The sequence below is a fragment of the Oncorhynchus kisutch genome, linkage group LG2 (assembly GCF_002021735.2).
Source record: "Oncorhynchus kisutch isolate 150728-3 linkage group LG2, Okis_V2, whole genome shotgun sequence".
Classification (NCBI taxonomy): Eukaryota; Metazoa; Chordata; class Actinopteri; order Salmoniformes; family Salmonidae; genus Oncorhynchus; species Oncorhynchus kisutch.
The window spans coordinates 15,072,889-15,096,457 of record NC_034175.2 but is presented as its reverse complement, the minus strand read 5'-3'; the positions used below and the strand labels follow the sequence as shown (position 1 = coordinate 15,096,457).

The following is a 23,569-nucleotide window of genomic DNA, read 5'->3' as shown; positions in this document are numbered from 1 at the left end:
CATAACCCTCTTGTTGGTAAGAGTTTCTGCTGTTTACATATGTGAAAGAGTTCAAGACACACACACACTAAGCCTGACCTGTCATAGCTCTATGTAAAAGCTGCTTCTAGATAAAGATTTAAGATAAGTTTAGTTTCTACTAGCCTAGCAAATAGTGTTATGGGGGAAGGGAGGGGGGTTTAAAAGCCTGGGTTTTGTCTAACGACACCAATCACAGGCCCAGCACGGGCCCGCTACTCTACATAGCCCCCAGCCTGCTCTCCGGCTCGGTAAAAGGCAACTGTTAGAATCTTTTAGATAGTACCTCCAAAAGTGCTGTGTGTGTGTAGCGGCGGTTGACTTGTGTTTTAAGTAATTGTGAGTATCAGGGTGTTTCCAGAGATTAACTGTCAATGAGACTGCTAGTCTGGTCCTATAGGTAGGGTCTGTAAAAATGGACTATTTGTGCTTGGAATGATAGAGAAGATTAGGATGACATACATAACCCGGAAGCGTTTCCAACTTTCTCCCACGAGGGGGCAGATTTTTTTTTTTTTTCATACCTAAAACATTGTGTTTTCTGCATGCAGTGTGTTGTGGAGAAAGCAGGCACTCCTGTGGATGTTTGGTACCCTCTAGTGGTCATGTTGGGTAAGTGCAACAGGACAGCTGAACTAAACCCAGACCAATTTAGACAGTAAATCACTGATGCCCAGACTAAACAACACCATATAATTGCAAGCAGGCCATGAGTTAATACATTTGTGACTCCCATCGGCTCTAACGTGTACCAGATCGAGTCCCCGATACACTCCCCTCCTTGGGTGGAGATAAAATGCAAGGGCATTCTCCAGGCAATTCGAGAGATATTTCCCCAGTTATGCCACCGGGCATAGTGGGTTCCCTGGCTGCTCAAACATGAATCCTCTCTTGGACTCCCTGCTCCTCTCCCTTGGGTCCAGACAATTCTTTGTGGCCTTGTTATATGTGAGAGTGGTGTATCTGAGAGAATGCGTTGTTATAATATTGTTTTCCAACTGTTTTCCTAATTACGAGATAACACAAACAGGCTATGAACAACATACCTTAGACCGTTCTCGTCTGTTTTTACGAGGAATGAGTTGGGCTTTAGTTGTCTGTTCCCCTCTTCCTATTCGACCAATATGTAACTGGAGGTCGAGCCACACTTTCTGGACCAGACCCCTTGGTGTACCGGGATTCAGAGCTTGGAAGTTTTGGAGCTGGGCCATGTCCTTGTCAGTGATGGGAGGGTGGCTTTTTGTGATATATTTTCCTTGCCTTAGCTGTTTGATGTTGGCCATAAATGCATGAATCGTGGTGGTAAATTTAGTGTCCTTCATAAGGCACCAGCTGTGACCGATGGGTGGGTCATTTAGAAACTGGTAGTGCCAGATAGCTACTTATGCTGTACTGCTCCCCCTTCCCGTTTCCTAAATTTCCATAAAACTGTCGGAGAAACTAATTAAACTTCCTTAGTGACAGTTTAAGTCAACTTTTTTTTTCTCTGTTATCCAGCCCTCGAAGCAACGCACAGCCCAGTTTATATTCTTAACTGTTTTTATTCGTTGTGGCTTTTCTCTCAATGCAGTATCCCCCAAATCTGCGTGCCTGGGTATTATTGCCATCTGTTTTTCCCAATCATCTATAGTCATGCCGCCAGAAGACCAAAATAAATGTTCCACTCATCCATTTTTGTTTTTGCAACAAAGTATTGATTTAACCAGCCGACTGAAAAATATTTAGTATGTTGCCACTGTATGACAACCAGCTCAATTTGCTGTCTGTCTCGTTCGGACACATTCACTTTATATGGGAAGGTGGAGACGGTGAGAACTTTTTTCAACTAGCCTACCTGGTTAAATAAAGGAAAATAAATAAAAAGATCAATTCAATATTGGAAAGGTCGGAGAGACAGACTGGTTTATACAAATCTCTGCTGTTGAGAACTAAATGCTAGTCTAAAAGAAATGGGAGATAATGTCTAGATGCTTTTTGTAGTGGAGATTAAGTTTATACATTGACGCTCCCCCTATGGACCCCCCCCATCTCAACTTACATTTAACCTGCCCCCACCCAATGGACATTTATCATGTTACAGTTGTAAATATGTAATTATTAATTATGTTGCTATTGTTTCATTCACTTCCCTTTGACTTGCACTGTAAGAACTTAAGATATTCACTGTACCCTGCATTTATATCTGCAACCCTGCTAATAAACTCTCTGTGGCTCTGCTAGTACTCGCCACTAGAGTGCAGCAACAGACGATAATATGCAGTGATCATCTGTAGGCGGAGATGTTCTGTCAATGGTAATGCATTTTATGGTCTGTTGCTGCTCTCTAGTGGCAAGTCGTGGCAGTGCCACAGATGAGGTGAGTGCATTTTATTGCACAGGTCCAATTGGCATGTAAGAATGTGTATTATGTTTCTCTGGTCTAAATCTCATGTAGATCATGATGTAATGGAAAGACTGAAAACCAGCAGACACTCAAGCCAAGAGTAGTTGACTTTGCTTCATATGCTAACAGCCTGTTTAGCTGTTTGGGCCAGACTGCACTAACAGCTGAGTGTGGTAGAGTGAGTGGCATGAGGTGTGGCCTTCTGTCTGTGAATTGGCAAGATCTGTTGTGATATGTAAATTACCTGTTGTCTCAAGGTGTGAGTAGGTAAGGCTCCATAGCTCAGTGGTTAGAGCACTGGTCTTGTAAACCAGGGGTCGTGAGTTCAATTCTCACTGGGGCCTTGACTAAAGGGTATCATGTTTTAATCCAGGTCAGTACAATCCCGATTTGTGTTAAATTCTGCTCATGTATACATACCTTGTGAAGAATTATGTTGTTGTAGTAGTTTGTCTCGTGTCAACAGAACAGCCAGCACAGAAATGAAGTTTCTATCAGGTTAACATGTTACCATTTAACATTATCAATGCCAGCTATCACAGACACCCAGAAAAACATTTAGACTTATTGTTTAAAAAAAATGTATAGCGAGTTACTGGGTTTTATGGCTTCAGTCATGGCTCAATGGTTAGTCCACTGGTCTGGTAAACCAGGGGTTGCGAGTTCAGATCATGCTGGTGGGACCTTCCATGAAGGGTCATATGTTTCGGCCTGGCTGACGTGTGCTCTGGCAGTACTACATTGCCTAACATGCAGCCTTGTCTACACATTGCATTGGAGCAAAACAATGTGCGTATTAACAATAAATAACATACAACTCTTCTTTTGCTTCTCAATGATCATTCAACGCCGCAAGATTTGATGGACAGACAGCACATAATTGAAATTCGCAAGAGTAGCCTACTGTTCCACCCGTGGGCAGATGACAAACAGATATTTTATTAATATCTTCAATGCCTGGATTGGGAGCCGGGGTGGGGCGTTTGTGGAGCTTTGTCCCCAGGGGGAAGGGCCTCGCTTGAGAGACCAATGCAATCATTGTTGACATATGAGATGAATGTGTGAAATCTGTGGATGTCATTGTATTTGATCATGTCACCACTACAGATTTGTTTTGTTTCTGCATTTTATTTTCATTGATCTTTTTCTGGCAGAGATCAATGTATTATTGTATATGGCAGTAGGAAAGCAGTCCTACTTGAGCATTTGTTTCACTCCCCTTGTCAGTACGTCCAACCGACCTCACAACCGCAGACCACGCCAGCCCAGGACCTCCACATCCGGCATCTTCACCTGTGGGATCGTCTGAGACCAGCCACCCGCACAGCTGATGAAAATGTGGGTTTGCAGAACCAAATAATTTCTACACAAACTGTCAGAAACAGTCTTAGGGAAGCTTATCTGACTGCTCATCATCCTCACCAGGGTCTTAACCCGACTGCAGTTTGGCGTTGTAACTGACTTCAGTGGGCAAATGCTCACCTTTGATGGCCACTGGCACGCTGGTATCTGTGACCAACAGATACATATCTTTATTCCCAGTCATGTGAAATCCATAGATTAGGTCCAAATTAATTGATTTCCTTATGTGAACTAAAACTCAGTAACATTTTTGAAATTGTTACATGTTGCATTTTATATTTTTTTGGTGTGTGTGTCAGTATAAACGCAGCCACTCTGTTTTATTTAGAGATTGAGCATGATTAATGCAAATGTAATGTCCCCTAACCCCCTGTCAGTAGGGTGCAAACTGTGATTAATGAAATGCCAAAGGAAATATGGAGCTGTGAGGAGAGCAGAACAATGCAGTATGTTGAAATGTTTTCTTATATAAACATTCTCTATGCAATTTGTGATATGTGTATATAGCTTGTCCTGAAAAACAAAGTAGTTCGCACATGAGTGAATTGTAACTAGTGGTCTATGCAAGATGAACATAATACTAGAGAAAATTATAAATGTTCCATACTTTGGTCTCCATAAAATATACAATCAAATCGTTGTGCAAATTCCTGAACCTCGCATTATGTGGAATTATATAGATATATTTTTAACATTTTATGTCCTCTTACATTGTAATTATGGTCACACCAAGGAGTGTGGAGAAAGCGCCGATAACATCTCGCGAGTTTTGGATATGGGATTTGACTTTGCAGTGGGTGGAGACAGGATAGCAAGTATAATCGAAATCGCCTTTTTGACAGCTAACGTAAAAAAATACTGTTTAACTTGAACTTGATGAATGAATGCGTTGATATTTCGTACTGTTGCACCTACATCGAGGCATATCGTTAAGGAGGTTCATTCTATCACGTCAATCCTCTGGAACGTTTCTGCGGAGAGTATGCTCTGGAGCTTGTAATGCTGCCTTAGCTGAAACGTTTCAGCTACAGTGAAGAAAATACCTTTTCAGTTTAATCGAAACTCCCCGGTAAGAATAATAAAAAAACGTTTATTATCGGTGCATGTCATGTTTTCAATGTGATGTTTGAAAACTTAGTTTCAAGACAAAGTTTCGAATTCAAAAGCACTGCGGCCATTGGCAAATTGTCTTGACGCTACTGTATCAATGTATTCTGCTCATGGCATGACATTATTTTAACGCAAGAATGTAACGTTAGCGGTTTGCTTGGACAAATTAGGCTATGGCTTCAAATATGAACAGCACCTGTTTCTAAGCAGCCCATGGAGTCTTCATGAATATCAGTCAAGCTTAGCCCTACAAAGGCTATACGTGTTTAATCATAACTATGGTAATCTGAACCCTGACATTTATCAATCGCGATTCTTCATTAACACAGTTTTGTCTAGGCCTTAACAAGACTGAAGTAAACACGTTTGTCCTGTCATTATGAGGGTTCTGTGTGTTCAACTCAATTCTGGATGACATAAAAGGGTAACTGCTAAGACAGTTTGGTCAGGTAGTATTTTCTGGTCTGGGATTGATTCATCCTGGAATAGATTTAGCTACACCAGGGTAATCACAAACCCAAGTAATTAATACCTTACATTTTCAAGAATTTCCTAAATCGCATACAGACAAATCCATGTTGACTGAGGATGACGTTTATGAAAATCCCACCAACTAAAGTTGAGGTTTTCATATTTCGTTTTTGAATCGACCTTTTAATACATTTTTTACAATATTTTATTTGATGTCTTTTAAACAATACAGCACATACAAACGACTACATCCTACAAACATCACCCCTGTCCAGACCTACTTGAATCCCGTGTTTGATTACACATTAAGTTAATAGTTTCACAAATAGGCCTAGCCAACACTATGAATGATTCATTTTTTTAAAGTAGGCTATCATGACTTCTTCTGCAATATGGACCTCTCTCACCTGTTGCTCTTGGTCTCAGGTGAGTGGGTGCTGCTATAGCCTACATATCATGAAAACAGCCAACCTGTCCTAAATATGAATGCCTAATTTTCATTGCCTCGGTACTTCTGTGAAGAAGGTACTCTATAGTGAATGGGAGCTCAGCTGGCAGCCTGTAGATGAAGTGGAAATCTGGGGGAGTTGATGAGAAGTGTGTGTGTGTGTGTGTGTATCTGAATATTAGGAATGTAGCCTAATTCGTTGGTGTATTATTGACAATACACAGTTTCTGCTTTTTAGGATATCTGTGTAATGCACACTTCCTTTTAGGCCTATATGAGATACCTATTCTATTTTTCTATGTCATAGTATTGCATTTCATTTTCTGGCCTTTTAGGAGTCTGTCATGTGGCTGAATTATAATGTGCTATGCTGCAATGTTTCCAGAGGATGTTCTGTCCTCGCTTCTGTCTGACATTTCTCCTGAACCTGCAGAATGGATGCGTCGGCCAGTATTTCTCATGGGCCCCCCTGGGGCAACAATGACTGGAAACAAAACAAGTACTGTCAACTTTAAGGAAAATAATCTAGGCTATTAAGGGGTTTATAAGTGATTTTCTTTTAGAATTCAAGGGGTGCATTTTAAATGATTGGAAACCTTACAGGCTACGGTGGCTTTAACTGCATCTGGGTTTTTGTGACAGTGGCAGGCTGACAGTGTGTCCCCAGCAGAGCGAAAGAGAGGGAGAATATGGTACAGCTGCTAATGTTGTGCGTTGGTCTGTAGCTCTAGCTAACATGAGCGCTAGGAGGCTTGATCCAACCTGACATGCCACAATTGGGCCAGGAATAAAAATGACAAAAGGGGACGCCTCAAATGAGCCTGGAGGACACAGACAATAAACTAGCTGAGAAGAGCGGTCTATTAAGTGGTTCTTTGTGTGAACGGAGAGGTGAGCAAGTTGTCCTTCAAAAGGATGAGGATGCAGAGCAGGGAGGGAATCTCCAAGGTGATCCTGAAGGGACAAGCCAGCGACAGGCAGTGGGTAGAAATGCCAGAGTAAGATACTAACAGCGCTGTTTACCTATCGTGGAGCGGGAGCCTTATTAAAATGCATTAGAATCTCCAGGCTGCTGCTTCTCCCATCCCCATCATCAGGGTGCTTATCATCTCCAAGGCAAACGGCAATACAAAACACTAGGGAGCTGTGCAAGGCCTGTCAGCCAAGTCCTGATAGAGAGACCTGGCACGCTCAGCCTCAGCTGAGTCGCTACTGCTGTGATGTCATCAGAGAGAGGCTTAACAACATTCTCCTTGGTTACTGCTGCTACTGCTCACCCTTTTGTAACCAAATGCATATAGGAGCAGTTTGGAAACACTACTGTCTCCTGCTCCCATCCCATCAGAGGTTTGATCATGTATAGATAAGAGATTAGTGACTATGTAAAAAGGATATGGTCATTTCCATCTAAAAATAACCCATGTGAAGTTCAAAGGAGTATGGCAAATCCTTTTTTATTAATTAAGGGATATATACTTTTTTTTACAATTTTCCATCTTAAAATGTAGGAGTAAGCAAAGATGGAAAAGGGGTATTTTTTGGGAAAACCTCTACCAGAAATAGTCTAAAGGTATTAGATATATATATATATATATAACACTCATATTGAAGGAAACACCCCTTGCCAACAAATATCAACACTTTATATTTAGTTTTGGATACATTTTTCTGCCTTTAAGTTTCAGGAAAATTGCCTTGTGCCTTGATTCTGTTATCAATCTTTAAGATATTTTCCATTATCCTCCCCTCCTAATGAGGGAGAGAAATTAGAAGTTCACAAGTAACAAATAAAGGTAGATCTATTAAGTTGTCAGTGATTTTTTTTTACTGATATCAATTTGGTTTATGAATTATTGTGATTATAACTTGATTGGTAATGAAATATTAAAAAAAAAAAATCGCAAATGGAATTTCTGCAGTTGAATTGGCTACAACCAAGTAAAGAATACTGAACTATACTCTAGTGGGCACACTAGAGTTAGGTACACTATAGTACTGTACTTTACGGTACTCTACTTGACTACTGTACTGAACTGTACTTTGCTGTACTCGAATGCTCTCTGCTGTGCTGTACTCTGCTCTACTGTGGAATTGCCCAGATGCTGAATTGTCTTTACTATTTCAAAGACCTTTTCAGCTTCCCTGAAACAAGGGCTATTTTTCAATTGTCTTTCCTTGATTCCTCACGTCCTCTCTCTTTGCCTCCTCGACATGCATTGGAGAAGAAGATTAGACCAAGGAACCTCGGATCTTCTGTACATTTTGAGGAGGCAAAGAGAGAGGATCTGAGGAATCAGGACAATTAAGAAAGAGCCTTGGGATTACTAGGTCACCCAGGGACATCTATAAAGACAGAACTACTCCAGGCTTTGTGCTTTTTGTCTTCTCAGAGAGACAAAAGCAGAAAGCTGTTTTTACTGTAAAAGCATAGAGCGAAGTCAGGTGAAACCTCAGGCTAGAAATGTGTTGTCCAGTCTGGCTGGTTTAACAGTTTTTCTACGCACGGCATATTTACTTACTGTATCGCCTGCCTGCTGCCTTCGAAGGGAATATTTACTTTTCTTAATGCCTGTTTCATTATTTATAAGCAGCATTCAGTATAACAAAGATTTTGGGACTATTAGGGGAAAGCAGATGTGGGTGAGTTGGTTGACTGAGAAGCGTGGTGGGTGGGTGGGAGCTCTAGGGAGACTGAATTCTGATGAAGTGGAGCTGGAGCGGTAACATTAAGCCAGACAGAAATATCATTTAAATGTGAAGCATTCCCAGTTGTAGCCCGAGTTCATGCATGCATATGATTATGATGGGAACTATGCTGACCTTTCTCCAATTGGATCATTTTACTCTTAATGTAAAATTTACTTCCTCACACAGAAAATGTCAAGCAAAAAGCACTCTGTTTACTTTTCATTCAGAGTGTGTTATTCCCCGCAGCAACAGAAGTTAAGCTATGTAAGGACATCAGTTTTCAAACAACCTAGGCTGTCAATGTCTATTTTAGGCCTAATAATTAGTTCAGTAGATGTGTAGTTCTATAGTTTACATATTATAAAAATGTTTAAAAATTATTTAGTCCAGGGGTTTTCAAACTTTTCTTGCCCAGAGACCCCCAGCCAGGCAAACCAGGGACCTTCATCATATGTTAGCAGAAAAAAAAATCACGTCTTATCAGGTGAATGACAATGGCAAGTAGAAGTCATCAACATTTTAAAGTGAAGAGATTTTTGTAGACAGTTATTGTTTTGACATCCCCAAAGTTCATTGGGAGAGGAAATGTAAACTAACAGTCTATTGGCGGCATAGAGATTTTTGCTGTTATAAAACATTTTCTGCAATTCTACACATTTTTCAATTGAGCTGAGACAATTTTGCAGTTTTAAAGCGAATTTCCTGCATTTCTATGCATTTTGCAATGGCTAATGCTGTGTTCCTCTGCAAAAAATCTATGGACATGTGCCCAGAATGCCCAGTTTCTCTTCTCCTTGACTGTATAGCTTTTTTTTTTGTTATTTCTCAAAGATGGTATTATAAAAATTAATGTATTATATATATATATATATATATATTATTTTTTACAATACATACACATACTTTATTTTTATAGATACACACGCACACATTTGAAGTCGGAAGTTTACATACACTTAGGTTGGAGTCATTAAAACTCGTTTTTCAACCACACCACAAATTTCTTGTTATCAAACTATAGTTTTGGCAGGTCGGTTAGAAATGTACATACACTAAGTTGACTGTGCCGTTAAAAATTCCAGAAAATTATGTCATGGCTTTAGAAGCTTCTGATAGGCTAATTGACATAATTTGAGTCAATTGGAGGTGTACCTGGATGTGGATGTATTTCAAGGCCTACCTTCAAACTCAGTGCCTCTTTGCTTGACATCATGGGAAAATCAAAATTATTTTGTAGACCTCCACAAGTCTGGTTCATCCTTGGGAGCAATTTCCAAACGCCTGAAGGTACCACATTTATCTGTACAAACAATAGTACACAAGTATAAACACCATGGGACCACGCAGCCGTCATACTGCTCAGGAAGGAGACGCGTTTTGTCTCCTAGAGATGAACGTACTTTGGTATGCGGAAAGTGCAAATCCATCCCAGAACAACAGCAAAGGACCTTGTGAAGATGCTGGAGGAAACAGGCTCCAGCAGGCTTCAGCAGTGTATCACCCACCACGACTGTGCATTTTGAAAACCTATATACTGTTCAAGTCGGAAGTTTACATAGACTTAGGTTGGAGTCATTCTGTACGCTTTCTTGAATTTGGTCTGAGATTAGGAGCACACTCTTAAAGGGAGTGCTCCTAATCTCAGTTTGTTACCTGTATAAAAGACACCTGTCCACAGAAGCAATCGATCAATCAGATTCCAAACTCTCCACCATGGCCAAGACCAAAGAGCTCTCCAAGGATGTCAGGGACAAGATTGTAGACCTACACAAGGCTGGAATGGGCTACAAGACCATTGCCAAGCAGCTTGGTGAGAAGGTGACAACAGTTGGTGTGATTATTCGCAAATGGAAGAAACACATAAGAACTGTCAATCTCCCTCGGCCTGGGGCTCCATGCAAGATCTCACCTGCGTGGAGTTGCAATGATCATGAGAACGGTGAGGAATCAGCTCAGAACTACACGGGAGGATCTTTTCAATGATCTCAAGGCAGCTGGGACCATAGTCACCAAGAAAACAATTGGTAACACACTACGCCGTGAAGGACTGAAATCCTGCAGTGCCCGCGAGGTCCCCCTGCTCAAGAAAGCACATATACATGCCCATCTGAAGTTTGCCAATGAACATCTGAATGATTCAGAATACAACTGGGTGAAAGTGTTGTGGTCTGATGAGGCTAAAATGGAGCTCTTTGGCATCAACTCAACTCACTGTGTTTGGAGGAGGAGGAATGCTGCCTATGATCCCAAGAACACCATCCCCATCGTCAAACATGGAGGTGGAAACATTATGCGTTGGGGGTGTTCTTCTGCTAAGGGGACAGGATAACTTCACCGCATCAAATGGACGATGGATGGGGCCATGTACCGTCAAATCTTGGGTGTACTGTCAAATCTTGGGTGAGAACCTCCTTCGGCCAAGGCAACAAAGGAGTGGCTCAAGAAGAAGCACATTAAGGTCCTGGAGTGGCCTAACCAGTCTCCAGACCTTAATCCCATAGAAAATCTGTGGAGGGAGCTGAATGTTCGAGTTGCCAAACGTCAGCCTCGAAACCTTAATGACTTGGAGAAGATCTGCAAAGAGGAGTGGGACAAAATCCATCCTGAGATGTGTGCAAACCTGGTGGCCAACTACAAGAAACGTCTGACCTCTGATTGCCAACAAGGGTTTTGCCACCAAGTACTAAGTCATGTTTTGCAGAGGGGTCAAATACTTATTTCCCTCATTTAAAATGCAAATCAAAAAATTGACGTGTTTTTCTGGATTTTTTTGTTGTTATTCTGTCTCTCACTGTTCAAATAAACCTAACATTTAAAATTATAGACTGATCATTTTGTCAGTGGGCAAATGTTAAAAAAAAATCAGCAGGGGATCATACTTTTTCCCCTCACTGTAGCCTACTTTGTCTGTTTCACAAAACACACTACATAGAACATGTATTTCGCCACATATGATGGACTTCAAGGCCGTCTCTTAGTAGTGTGTGTACCGCAATATTATCTGGAGCACCGAAATGTAGGTGAATTGAAGTCATTGTGCCTGAATGGTTATGACAGTGAACGGTTGTGCAACAAATCTTATCTAGAATATCTTTCTAGTTCTGTGTTCCTAGTAAGAAGATGGCTAAGTATTTTTTTTTAAACTTGTCCTGTCATTTCTGCGTGCTGGTTACGGTGCCAGAGTCTTTTTTTAGAAAGTCCAGATTTATTGTCAAACTGTGCGAGACTTTCCATTACGCTATGTAATCATTAATAATCCACTTCTTAAATTGAGTGTTCTGCATGTCCCAATACATCCTACCATCCTTTTCTATACATCTGTATAATTCAGAATTGGAATAAAATATTACACAACAGGATATTTAATATGGAAAGCATCATGGGGTGCCTCTTTAGGGAGAACACTGTGGAGTGGAGCGGTGGAGTTTGGATCCACATTTTCGCTCACAAAAACTTTTGATCTCCAGCCGAAACCTCAGTGGGTCAGTGCAGTGTTAGATGATGCCATGGAATTGCCTGCTAATTTATCACAGAGGCAGGCTGACGTTTGGAAAAACCTTCAGTACTTGGCACAGTGGAATTGCAGTGGGCCCTGCACGCATCCCTGTGGGCTGCCTGTGTGCATTGAGGAGGATTAACGCTCACCACTGGCACCATTGCCCTTGTCCTCATGGATTGGAGGGCAATGCTGCTTTAGGTCTTCATGCTGTGACATTTAAGCAGCAAAAAAATGCATTGAGCACTATTAGCCCATTTCTCATCCTTCGTGAATGTGAATGAGTAAAATGAAGTGGTATTGTCTGAATATCATACCAACTTAAACGCATGTAGGAATTGGTTAAATGGGTAGGCTAAAAGGGAAAGCCGAGGGGTTTGTGCTGTCTGCCTATACAGGTACATTTGACATCTTAGAAGTAATTTCTGGACCTAAATCCCATGTAGGGGGCTTGGTCAAACTTCAGAGGAACCCTGTAGGTAATTTATTTTTCAAATGGCACCCTATTCCCTTTGTTGTGCACTACTTCTGATCAGGTCAATCACTTCAAATGTAGTGCAGTTCACATATGAGTATTCTGAGTACCAGTACATCTGCATTGCTATCATATTGTATCTATAGATGGAAGCCCTTATCTCCAGCTCTATAGATACAATAAGACTTTTCCCACCTGAATTAGTATCATGCTCTTTTGCTTAACTAAATCTCAAATCATAATGAAAAAAAGTTAAAAAGCTCTTGGGTAACTGATCTTTTTCCTATAACTTAGCTACAACTGCAGGGTATTACCACAAATACTGAGCCTACTACTACCACTGACATATTGTAGCCTATGTATTTGGATGTCAAAATAGCCTGAGGACTTTTTTTAGCCTGTCTCTATTGCAGCATATGAGAGCAGATATGGAAAGAGAATGAGAGCAGCAAGAGAGAGTGAAAGAGAGTGCAGGGAGGGAGAGATGGAGCCATCATGTCTTTGTTCAGTCTGGCTTCTTCCTCCAGGGCCCTTGGGTTGGCTGGCTGCTAGAGGAGAGAGAGTCCGGGGCTTTAGGAGAGTGTAAGGCTGGCTGTGTCCAATGGGCCCTGGTCAAAAGTATTGCACTAAATAGGAAATAGGGTGCCATTTGAGACTGGCCAGAGATACTGGAGTTCTTTATGAGCTCAGTCTGGAGAGAAGAGAGAGACAGGAAGACCATGGGGGGATGGCTGCTCTCTGGGGATGCTAGTGGCAAAGGAGGATTCTCCAGGAGTTTTTAGGATAGAGTGATTTTACAGAGGAACATTTTAAGAAATCAGAGGTGCATGTGTGTCTGTCCAAATGTGTGTTAGAAGTGGCAATGCCCGTTCATTATGTTTCCATGATATCTGCTCTATGAATCTTGTGCTCCATGTCTGCTGCTCAAAGCATTAGAGACATTGAGGTAGGGTTAAACTGGAATTATTTGACTCAACATGGGATTGAAGGATAGATGGGCTTGGCTGCAAAATAGACTTGGGTGGTATCCAGATTGTCCTACCTTCAAACAGACCGTGTGCCATCCTGGGATATTCGGTAATACCGGCACCACACACATATTTTCAACCCCCACTGAGCCTCTGTAATACCAAGATTAGCAATGCTAACAAACGAGCGCATGCAAACATTTTTACAGTCTCTGATAAACTGTTTGCAGGACAGATATCACAGCTCATAAAGTTTATAAAAGTAACAAAAAAATTCTACTCACAGTTTGCTGCACACACAAAACTAATATTAGACAGCAAGGTAGTTCTAAAAACCATATCTAGATTGTTTTCAAGTTTATGGGTGATTTATCTTGATTTTTGAAACTTTTTCTCTGAATAAGCTTTGTTGCACAAATAAAGGTCAATACACTGGATTTCAAACAGGAATAATCTAATGAATTCAGGGATTATGAATATAAGCCTTTGACCCACTAATTATTTTATCACAATAGTTTAACCTGCTTTTTTTGCAATAATCACTGATCTGGCTTTCAAAGCTTCATATGAAAATCCGTTTTTGTTATAAATTTAACCAGAATCATGTTGTTTTCTACTCATTGCACATTTATAAAACAGACTAGATGACTAGCACTTAAGTCTGTGTCTAAAATGCTGCTAGCGGTACGTGGTACTCCAGCGCCAGACAAACTGAGCATTCATTAATTTCCCACAATCATGTTCATTGATACTTCCATTTTCATAGATAACTAGGTACTAAATCAGCAAACCAAATTCACATCTTCAGAGCATTTAGCTCTGCAAAACGCAGCATCAGATGATGCAAAATTCATCATACGGGCCAGATTTCTGTATTTTGAAAGTTACATCTTGAAAACTTGGGACTATGTCAACAATGGACTAATGAAACAAATACCAAAATATAGTTTTTGGGTGGGGTTTTCCTTTAATAGTTCTAAGATATTTAGCTGGCAAACATTTAGTTGTGAATTCCATACTTTAACTAGATCACCTGGCGCATGCTGCACAACAATGTGACTCACAAAGCTCCGATGTCTTGTTGTTGTGTGCTTGTAAACACATGTGACTGGGGACTGCCGGTAGGCCTACACTTCATAATGAATAATAATCTGACAGGTGAAATGAAGAACGTGATCTGCTTTATTTCCTAACCTACTGCACAAGTTGACTGCAGGTATTTACTTAAAGATTTGGTATTGAAAAACCATCCCGTGGCTATTACCAAATACTCTGGAATACGGCATATACAGTATACCTACCAAGCCTACTGCAGACAGTCTGGCTCCAGGGAGAGGAAGGGAGTGTATTTAGTGTCTAAAGTTGAAGGTTAGGGAGATAGTCCGTAGATTCTGATGAATATTATAGATGCCAATGACTACGCTAACTCTTGACTCTTCTTTTTGAGTATTGCTAAATTATCATGGTGATATAAAGCATATTTTAAATGAATATGAATTGAATTGTTTAAATGAATTGTTTAAGTCTCAATGTTATTTACTCAACTTTTTTATACTGGAATAATTATATTTTAATCTCAGCCGCTATTATGGAAAGTGATATTTATAGTATTCCAGGCAGAGGCTAGCCTATTGAAACATTTGTTCTTGTAGCAGTCAACCTTTAGATAGTCTGGAAGCAGCTGCTTGGGATCTGAATTAGTGGCGGCATCCCAAATGGCACTTTATTCCCAAGATAGGGCTGCAGTAAAAAAGTAGTGCACTATGGGTCCTGGAGTGATCAAAAGCAGTGCACTATATAGGGAATAGCATTTGGGACGCAGATAGCATGTCTCACCACATGACTCACTTGTTCTCTCAATATGCAGGTTAGTGTAGTTTTAAGAGGAACTTTTCTTTTCCCCTTTCTCACAATGTCATTCATCAAGACATAACCAGGAGGGGAATGTGATTTGAGGTTCTAGGAATGCCTGTGCTTATCCACCAAGGTAAACAAAGGATAGGTCCCAACTCCCTAGCCTATACAGTGCACTACTTTTGATCAGAGCCATATGGGTCCTGGCCAAAAGTAGTGCATTTAAAAGGAATACTTTGAGATTTTGGCAATGAGTCCCTTTATCTACTTCCTCAGAGTCCGACGACCTTGTGGATACCATTTGTATGTGTCTGCGTCCAGTATGAAGGAAGTTAGAGGTATTGCGAGCCAATGTTAACTAGCGTTGTTAGCCATTTCCATAGACTTCTAGTCATTGCTTTAACTGTAGTTAGCAATTGAGCTAAAGCTAGTGAGAAACTACCTTCCAACTGCATGCAGAGACATGAAAATGGTATCCACGAGTTCATTTCACTCTAGGGAAGTAGATAAAGGGCTTCATTGCCAAAATCCCGGAGTATCCCTTTATTTGGGATGCAGACAAAGACTTCTCCAAGGGAAGGGACTTTGATCCCTGAAATTGTTCTACCGGTATGTAGACCTTCATCATGCACTGAAAATAATAGGCTTACACTTTGATATTATTTCTATGATTACTACGTCTGAAATATAGTATGTTCAGTTGGAAACATGATATCAGTAATATGCAAAAAATTCTCTCTCCCCCCACCCCCTCTCTCACTCTCCAGGTGTATCGGCGCCTGGCTAGCGGGAGGCGGAGCATGCATGTGAGATCAGAGATCAGATTGGACATGGAGCTGTGATGCGTGCGGCGAGCTGCAGGATGAACGTGGCGGCCATTCTGAATGGCCTGCTGGTGTCGGTGGTGGCAGCACTGCTCTGGAAGTACGTGAGGCTAAGTGAGCACGCCGCAGTACTGGAGGAGGAGCTGCAGCTGACCCATCAGTCCCAGGAGCTGTCCCAGGCCCGGATAGACTACCACGCCGCTCTGCTCGCCCTCCAGGAGCATGGCACCCGTATGGTCTGCACCGGCAAGATGCACACTGACCGCATCTGCCGCTTCGACTACCTGTGCTACTGCACCGAGGCTGAAGAGTTTGTCTTCTTCCACAGCAACTCCTCCTTCATGTTACCCAACCTGGGGCCCCGGCGCTTCCAGCCGGCCCTGCTGGACCTGTCCTCTGTGGAGGATCACAACACCCAGTACTTCAACTTCCTGGAGCTGCCCGCAGCTGCCCTCAAGTTCATGCCCAAGCCTGTGTTCGTCCCTGACGTCACCCTCATCCTCAACCGGTTCAATCCGGATAACCTTATGCACGTGTTCCACGATGACCTGCTGCCCATCTTCTACACCATGCGGCAGTACTCGGACCTGGACGATGAGGCCCGCCTGGTCTTCATGGAGGGCTGGGGTGAGGGCGCACACTTTGACCTCTACCGCCTGCTGAGCAGCAAGCAGCCACTTCTCAAAGAGCAGCTGAGGAACTTTGGCAAACTTATGTGCTTTACTAAGTCCTACGTGGGCTTGTCCAAGATGACCACATGGTACCAGTACGGCTTTGTCCAGCCACAGGGCCCCAAAGCCAACATCCTGGTCTCTGGGAACGAGATCCGGCAGTTTGCCTCATCGCTGATGGAGAAGCTCAATATCACCACGAGAGGAGGAGAGGAGAGTGTAGCGGAGGAAAAGGATGAGTACTTCGTAGTGTTCAGTCGCTCCATCAACAGACTCATCCTGAACGAAGCGGAGCTGATCCTGGCGTTAGTGCAGGAGTTCCAGATGAGAGCGGTGACTGTGTCTCTGGAGGAGCAGAACTTCCCCAGAATCGTCAAGGTCATCAGCGGGGCCTCCATATTGGTCAGCATGCACGGGGCCCAGCTGGTCTCCTCTCTCTTCCTCCCCCGGGGGGCCATCGTTGTGGAGCTCTTCCCCTATGCGGTCAACCCAGAGCAGTACACCCCTTACAAAACCCTGGCCTCTCTACCAGGCATGGACCTGCAGTATGTGGCCTGGAGGAACATGGTGGAGGAGAACTCTGTGGCCTACCCAGAGAGGCCTTGGGAGCAGGGAGGTATAGCCCACCTGGATAAGGAAGAGCAGGATCACATCCTGACCAGTAAGGAAGTACCCAGACACCTGTGCTGCCGCAACCCTGAGTGGCTCTATCGTATTTACCAGGACACCATAGTGGACATCCCTTCTTTACTAGAGGCTCTCAGAGCGATCGTGAAAACCAGGCCCAACCTGAAGAAGGCCAAGCCTGCCAGCACGGTCCACCCGGGCCGGGTCAGAGAGCCCCAGTGCCAGACATCGGTCCAGGCCACCAATGAGGCCAAGCTGACTGTGTCCTGGCAAATCCCCTGGAACCTGAAGTACCTGAAGGTCAGGGAAGTGAAGTACGAAGTGTGGATCCAGGAGCAAGGAGAGAACACGTACATGCCTTATATTCTCCCCCACCAGAACTATACCTTCTCTGAAAACATCAAACCCTTTACGACGTACCTGGTGTGGGTGCGCTGCATCTTTAACAAAAACCTCCTGGGGCCTTTTGCCGATGTACTCATGTGCAGGACATAATTTGTGTTGATCTATACAGTTACAAGTTTGAGACTGCTTGTTCCGGATGATCAGATATTGGGTTTGTGGATTACTGAAGGTGATACTAGATAAGTTCAGCCAGTAGTTTTGAAAGTAGCGCTCACGAGCCAAAATGGGTCCCAGAAAATTGTGCACAATTGTATACGATGTCATTCATTTTGTATGATATGTTACGTCCTGCACAATAAATGTATATTTCCTACAATTCGTATGATATGTTACGAATTTGTAAGTGCTTAAGATCCCGTTGAATCTCATTAATATGAAAATCTTTGATTGAGGATAGTCTCCGATTTGAGGATAGTTGATATGATGTGATCTGTATCTAGGATGAGAGACAACCATGTCCTCAGACAGAGAGTGAAATGCAATGGAAGTTCAATGGCATTTAGCATGGGACGCAGGAACATGCGTCCCATGCTATTGGTACATGCTATGTACCAATAGCAGAAAGTACTATACAACGTATCTTTTTGAGATATAGGAATTTCTTTAATATACTTATTTATGAGCAAAAATATTTTTTATTAGTCTTAAAACACTGAACCTATCTATATCTGTACTTATTTGAGTATGTAATGTAGGTTTTCAGCAAATCTCAGATTTGATTGGTTTGTGATTTGTTATCTGGGAAATCACAACATTGTGGCTTAGCCTACCCTCCTGCACAAAGTTGTAGCTTTGTCATGTTGCCTTTCTAATTGTCAATTTACATAATTGTTTGCAGAATGTTGCCAAAACCTTAAAGGGATACTGTAAGATTCTAGCAATTTTTCTACTTACCCAGAGGCCGATGAACTCGTGGGCACCCTATTTATGCCTCTGCGTGCAGTATGAAGGAAGATAGGATTGCAAAACTACTTCTAACTAGCATTCGCACAATGACTGGAAATCTATGGGTATCTGCTAGCTGGGTATCTGCTTCAGGCCTGGACAATTCCAGTCCTCGGGGGCCTAATTGGTGTGACACTCCCCCCCCCTAGCAAACACACCTGATTTTAAACTAATTCCATTTTTAACTGAAGTTCATGATTAGTTGATTATTGGAGTCAGGTGTGTTAGCTGGGGCAAAAGTGTGACACCAATCAGGACCCAGAGGACTGGACTTGCCCAGGCCTGCTAGCTGCAAATACCCATACACTTCCAGTCATTACACTAAATCCAGTTAGCAATTATGCTAGCACTAGTTAGCAACTTCCTTCAAACCGCAATCAGAAACATATAAGAAGGGTGTTCATTTGACCCTGGGGAAGTAGATAAAGGTCCTCATTTCCAAAATCCCGAAGTATCCCTTTAAGAGAAACCAAAATGAATTTGAAAATGTGGTTACAAGTCTACAGTACCATTAAGTATGTGTTATTAGTTGTAATTGAATTATCTTGTGCTTCATTGAGGCTTTAATATTTGCCAGTTACCTTTTTGAACTATTGTGACCCATGGATAATAAATTCTTCCTCTTCTAGATTATTTGAGATATTAATTCAAGGCAGATAAAAACTTTCAAAGAGTGTCTCCAGGAAAATGTTTGCAGTTTTCTAAAGATGCGGACTAAAACATGCATTATTCCTTCAAATAGTAGCAGTATTTTACGAACATTGTTCCTCTAAATTAAAATAAAGAGAATATATTATGTATTTATGTGAAAGGTTCTGTTGCTATGCGGTGCAGTTGCTAGATATGTGAGGGTTAGTTCTATTTCTTTCAGAAAAACTGGAGCTTCTTTAATCAGTTTCTTTGTCCTTGTGTGTCAAAAGATAAATACAAAAAGGTTCATGTCACTTCAGTGTGCCCATTACAGCAATTCTGAGTTCAATTGTCCTATTATAATTTTTTATTCAGTCTACACAGTTGCAGAAAATGATCAGAATTCCTTACTTACTATTAATCGGTACCATTTCTGATTGTGATCATAGAAAATTTGTGCAGGTTATATGCATGCATAAACTTGTGAAATAATTAGCCTGTGATGCTTTGGTAATGACTACTATGCCCTGAATCAAACTGGAGTAATAACCCATTCTAGGGCTCATCAATGCTGCTAACCATGCGTGATTCAGTGTCTTTATCCCAAATGGCACCCTCTTCCCTTTTATAGTGTACTACTTTTGACCAAGAACTATAAAGGTCACCAGAGCCTAAAAGTAGTGCTCTATAGGGAATAGGGTGCCATTTTGGGACTCAGCCCAAGTCTATATGATGGTGTGCAATGCTGCCTGTTACATTTCATTGCCTTGTGGTGTGCAAAACTAAAGTAATGACTAGCTTCCCAGTATGTACCAAGCCCCCAGAGTAAGAGTGCTGATGTAGGATCAGGTCTTGCTGCAGCCCTCCTGTCCTACTAAGCGTATATACATTGCCTTGTGGTGTGCAAAACTAAAGTAATGACTAGCTTCCCAGTATGTACCAAGCCCCCAGAGTAAGAGTGCTGATGTAGGATCAGGTCTTGCTGCAGCCCTCCTGTCCTACTAAGCGTATATACATTGCCTTGTGGTGTGCAAAACTAAAGTAATGACTAGCTTCCCAGTATGTACCAAGCCCCCAGAGTAAGAGTGCTGATCTAGGATCATGTCTTGCTGCAGCCCTCCTGTCCTACTAAGCGTATATACATTGCCTTGTGGTGTGCAAAACTAAAGTAATGACTAGCTTCCCAGTATGTACCAAGCCCCCAGAGTAAGAGTGCTGATCTAGGATCAGGTCTTGCTGCAGCCCTCCTGTCCTACTAAGCGTATATAGATTGCCTTCAGAACGTATTTACACCCTTTAACTTTTTCCACATTTTGCTGTTACAATGTGGGATTAAAATGGTTGGGGAAAAACGTACAATTATTTCCATCTACAAATAATCTAATGTCAAAGTGGAAGAAAAATTACACTAATACAGTATATCTTTATAAGTATTCAACCCACTTAGTCAATACATGTTTCTCTGGGCAAGTCTCTAACAGCTTTTCACACCTGAATTGTGCAACATTTGCCCCTTGTTCTTTTCACAATACTTCAAGTTCTGTCATTGTTTATTGATCATGGCTAGACAACTGTATTTGGGTCTTGCCATAGATTTTCAAGCAGATTTAAGTCAAAACTGTAACTCAGCCACTCAGGAACATTCAGTGTCTTCTTGGTAAACAACCAGTGTAGATTTGACCTTGTGTTTTAGGTTATTGTCCTTCTGAACTGTAAATTAATCTCCCAGTATCTAGTGGAAAGCAGACTGAACCAGGTTTTACTCTAGGATTTTGCCTGTGCTTAGCTCCATTTCATTTCTATTTTAACCTGAAAAACTCCCCAGTCTTTAGCGATTACAAGCGTGCCCATAACATTATGCAGCCATTTCTATGCTTGAAAAGAATGGAGAGTGGTACTCAGTAATGTGTTGTATTGGGTTTGCCCCAAATATAACACTTTGTATTTAGGACAAAAAGTGATTGCTTTGCCACATTTTTTTCAGTATTACTTTACTGCCTTGTTGCAAACATAATGCATGTTTTGGAATATTTGAATTATGTACAGGCTTCCTTAGTTTCACTCTGTCAATTAGGTTAGTATTGTGGAGTAACTACAAAGTTGTTGATCCATCCTCAGTTTTCACCTTTCACAGCTGCTCAAAGGGATATTCAATGTCTGTTTTTTTTAAATATTTTTTAAATACTTATTTAGGCTTGCCATAACAAAGGGGTTGAATAGTTATTGACTCAAGACATTTGAGCTTTTCATTTTTAATTATACTGAACAAAAATATAAACGCAACAATGAACAATTTTACTGATTTACAGTTATGAGGAAATGAGTCCATTTAAATTCATTAGGCCCTAATCTGTGGATTTCACATGACTGGCCAGGGGCGCAGGGCCTGGGAGAGCATAGACCCACCCACTTGGGAGCCAGGCCCACCCACTGGGTTTAATCAGCTTCTTGATATGCTACACCTGTCAGGTGGATAGATTATCTTGGTAAAGGAGAGATAATCCCTTACAGGGATTTAAAGACATTTCTGCTCAAAATTGGATAGAAACCAGCTTTTTGTGCATATGGAACAGTTCTGGGATCTTTTATTTCAGCTCATGAAACATGGGACCAACACCTTACATGTTGCCTTTATATTTTTGTTCAGTATAATTTAGAATTTTTGGGGAAATCATCATTCCACTTTGACATTATGGTGTATTGTGTGTAGGCCAGTGAACAAATCTCAATTGAATCAATTTTAAATTCAGGCTGTAACACAACAAAATGTGGAAAAAGGTCAAGGGGTGTGAATACTTTCTGAAGGCACTGTATTGTGATCTAAAAGGTTAAACTGTCCTAAATCAGCACTCCTACTCTTGAGCGCTTGACATGCGGCCCCAGATCACTCTGTCCCACCGTTGAGTTTTCAGCAGAGGGCACAGGTTTGAAACGGTTTTTGAGGCAGCTGAGAGTGGTGACAGGAATCTGTGAATCAATAGCATTGGATTGGGTTTCTCTCTTCCCCTAAAACAGCACTAGTGACACACAGATCGCCAGTGCCAATTCATAGACTTTGCAATGTGTTGCATTGTTGATTATTGGTATAATCATTTAATGGACATTAATGGTGTCATAATAATCAAGGGATTTAAATGCAGTGCTGACTTGCTAGTATGTGAATATCCTACCCATTGTGCTGTACCCATTGAGGTATCCTACTGATGAACTAAATTCCACATTAACTGGAATTTGTCCCTTTTTGCCTGAGATGTTTCGGTTTGAATGTCCAACTTGAACTGTTTAAAAAAAAGATGTTCTCAAATGCAGTTCTGTCAGTGTTTGTATTCAATAGATTATTTTGAACTGTTGTTGTTCAATGTGATGTTGTATTTTGTGTGTTTCTTTTGCTTGTTAGGTTGTGTATACCACCTCCAGTAAAAAAAAATATATATTTGCTAAGACTGAAGTGTGCCAGAAACTAGTGTACATGTATTATGTTTATTATAATGATAAAAAAAGTAAGTATTGAGTAACTGAGTTATTGAATAAAGCAACATTATTTTATATACAGTATACAGTATTTTTTTACTATTTTTTTACTACATTGTAGAATAATAGTGAAGACATCAAAACTAGGAAATAACACATATGGAATCATGCACTAACCAAAAAACAAATCAATATATGTTTTATATTTGAGACTCTTCAAAGTAGCCACCTTTTGCATTGATGACAGCTTTCAACACTCTTGGCATTCTCTCAACCAGCTTCATGAGGTAGTCACCTGGAATGCATTTCAATTAACAGGTGTGACTTTGTTAAATTAATTTGTGGAATTTCTTTCCTTATTGCATTTGATCCAATCAGTTGTGTTGTGACAAGGTTGGGGTGGTATACAGAACATAGCCCTATTTGGTAAAAGACCAAGTCCATATTATGGGAAGAACAGCTCGAAAAAGCAAAGAGAAATGACAGTCCATCATTACTTTAAGACATGAAGGTCAGTCAATCCAGAAAACGTCAAGAACTTTGAAAGTTTCTCAAAGTGCAGTCGCAAAAACCATCAAGGGCAAAGATGAAACTGGCTCTCATGAGAACTGCCACAGGAAAGGAAGGCCCAGAGTTACCTCTGCTGCAGAAGATAAGTTCATTAGAGTTACCAGCCTCAGAAATTGCAGCCCAAATAAATGCTTCACAAGAGTTCAAGTAACA

The 23,569-nt window shown here is 41.3% G+C and overlaps 2 protein-coding genes and 1 non-coding gene across 3 annotated transcripts in view; 2 read left to right on the top strand and 1 right to left on the bottom strand.

The window, feature by feature from the left end:
• Window positions 1-18,885, bottom strand: part of LOC109901902 (FAST kinase domain-containing protein 4) — a 47,067-nt gene extending 28,182 nt beyond the window's left edge. The window contains exon 1 of the mRNA XM_031788438.1: window positions 18,695-18,885. The gene's annotated coding sequence lies outside the window, so the exon portion shown is untranslated. The remainder of the gene's footprint in view (window positions 1-18,694) is intronic.
• On the top strand, window positions 2,673-2,745 carry trnat-ugu (transfer RNA threonine (anticodon UGU)). Its single transcript has one exon. It is a non-coding gene; the product is annotated as a tRNA-Thr (tRNA).
• Window positions 4,568-20,719, top strand: LOC109901904 (protein O-linked-mannose beta-1,4-N-acetylglucosaminyltransferase 2). Its single transcript, XM_020497915.2, has 2 exons — window positions 4,568-4,832; window positions 16,041-20,719. Exon 2 carries the CDS (start codon window positions 16,115-16,117, stop codon window positions 17,888-17,890), a length of 1,776 nt encoding a protein of 591 aa, XP_020353504.1. The 5' UTR covers window positions 4,568-4,832; window positions 16,041-16,114; the 3' UTR covers window positions 17,891-20,719.
• Window positions 20,720-23,569: the final 2,850 nt, after the last annotated feature.

What these genes read in the sequence shown, in the direction of transcription:
- LOC109901904 (XM_020497915.2), top strand. Translation starts at nt 16,115, where the DNA reads ATGCGTGCGGCGAGCTGCAGGATGAACGTGGCGGCCATTCTGAATGGC.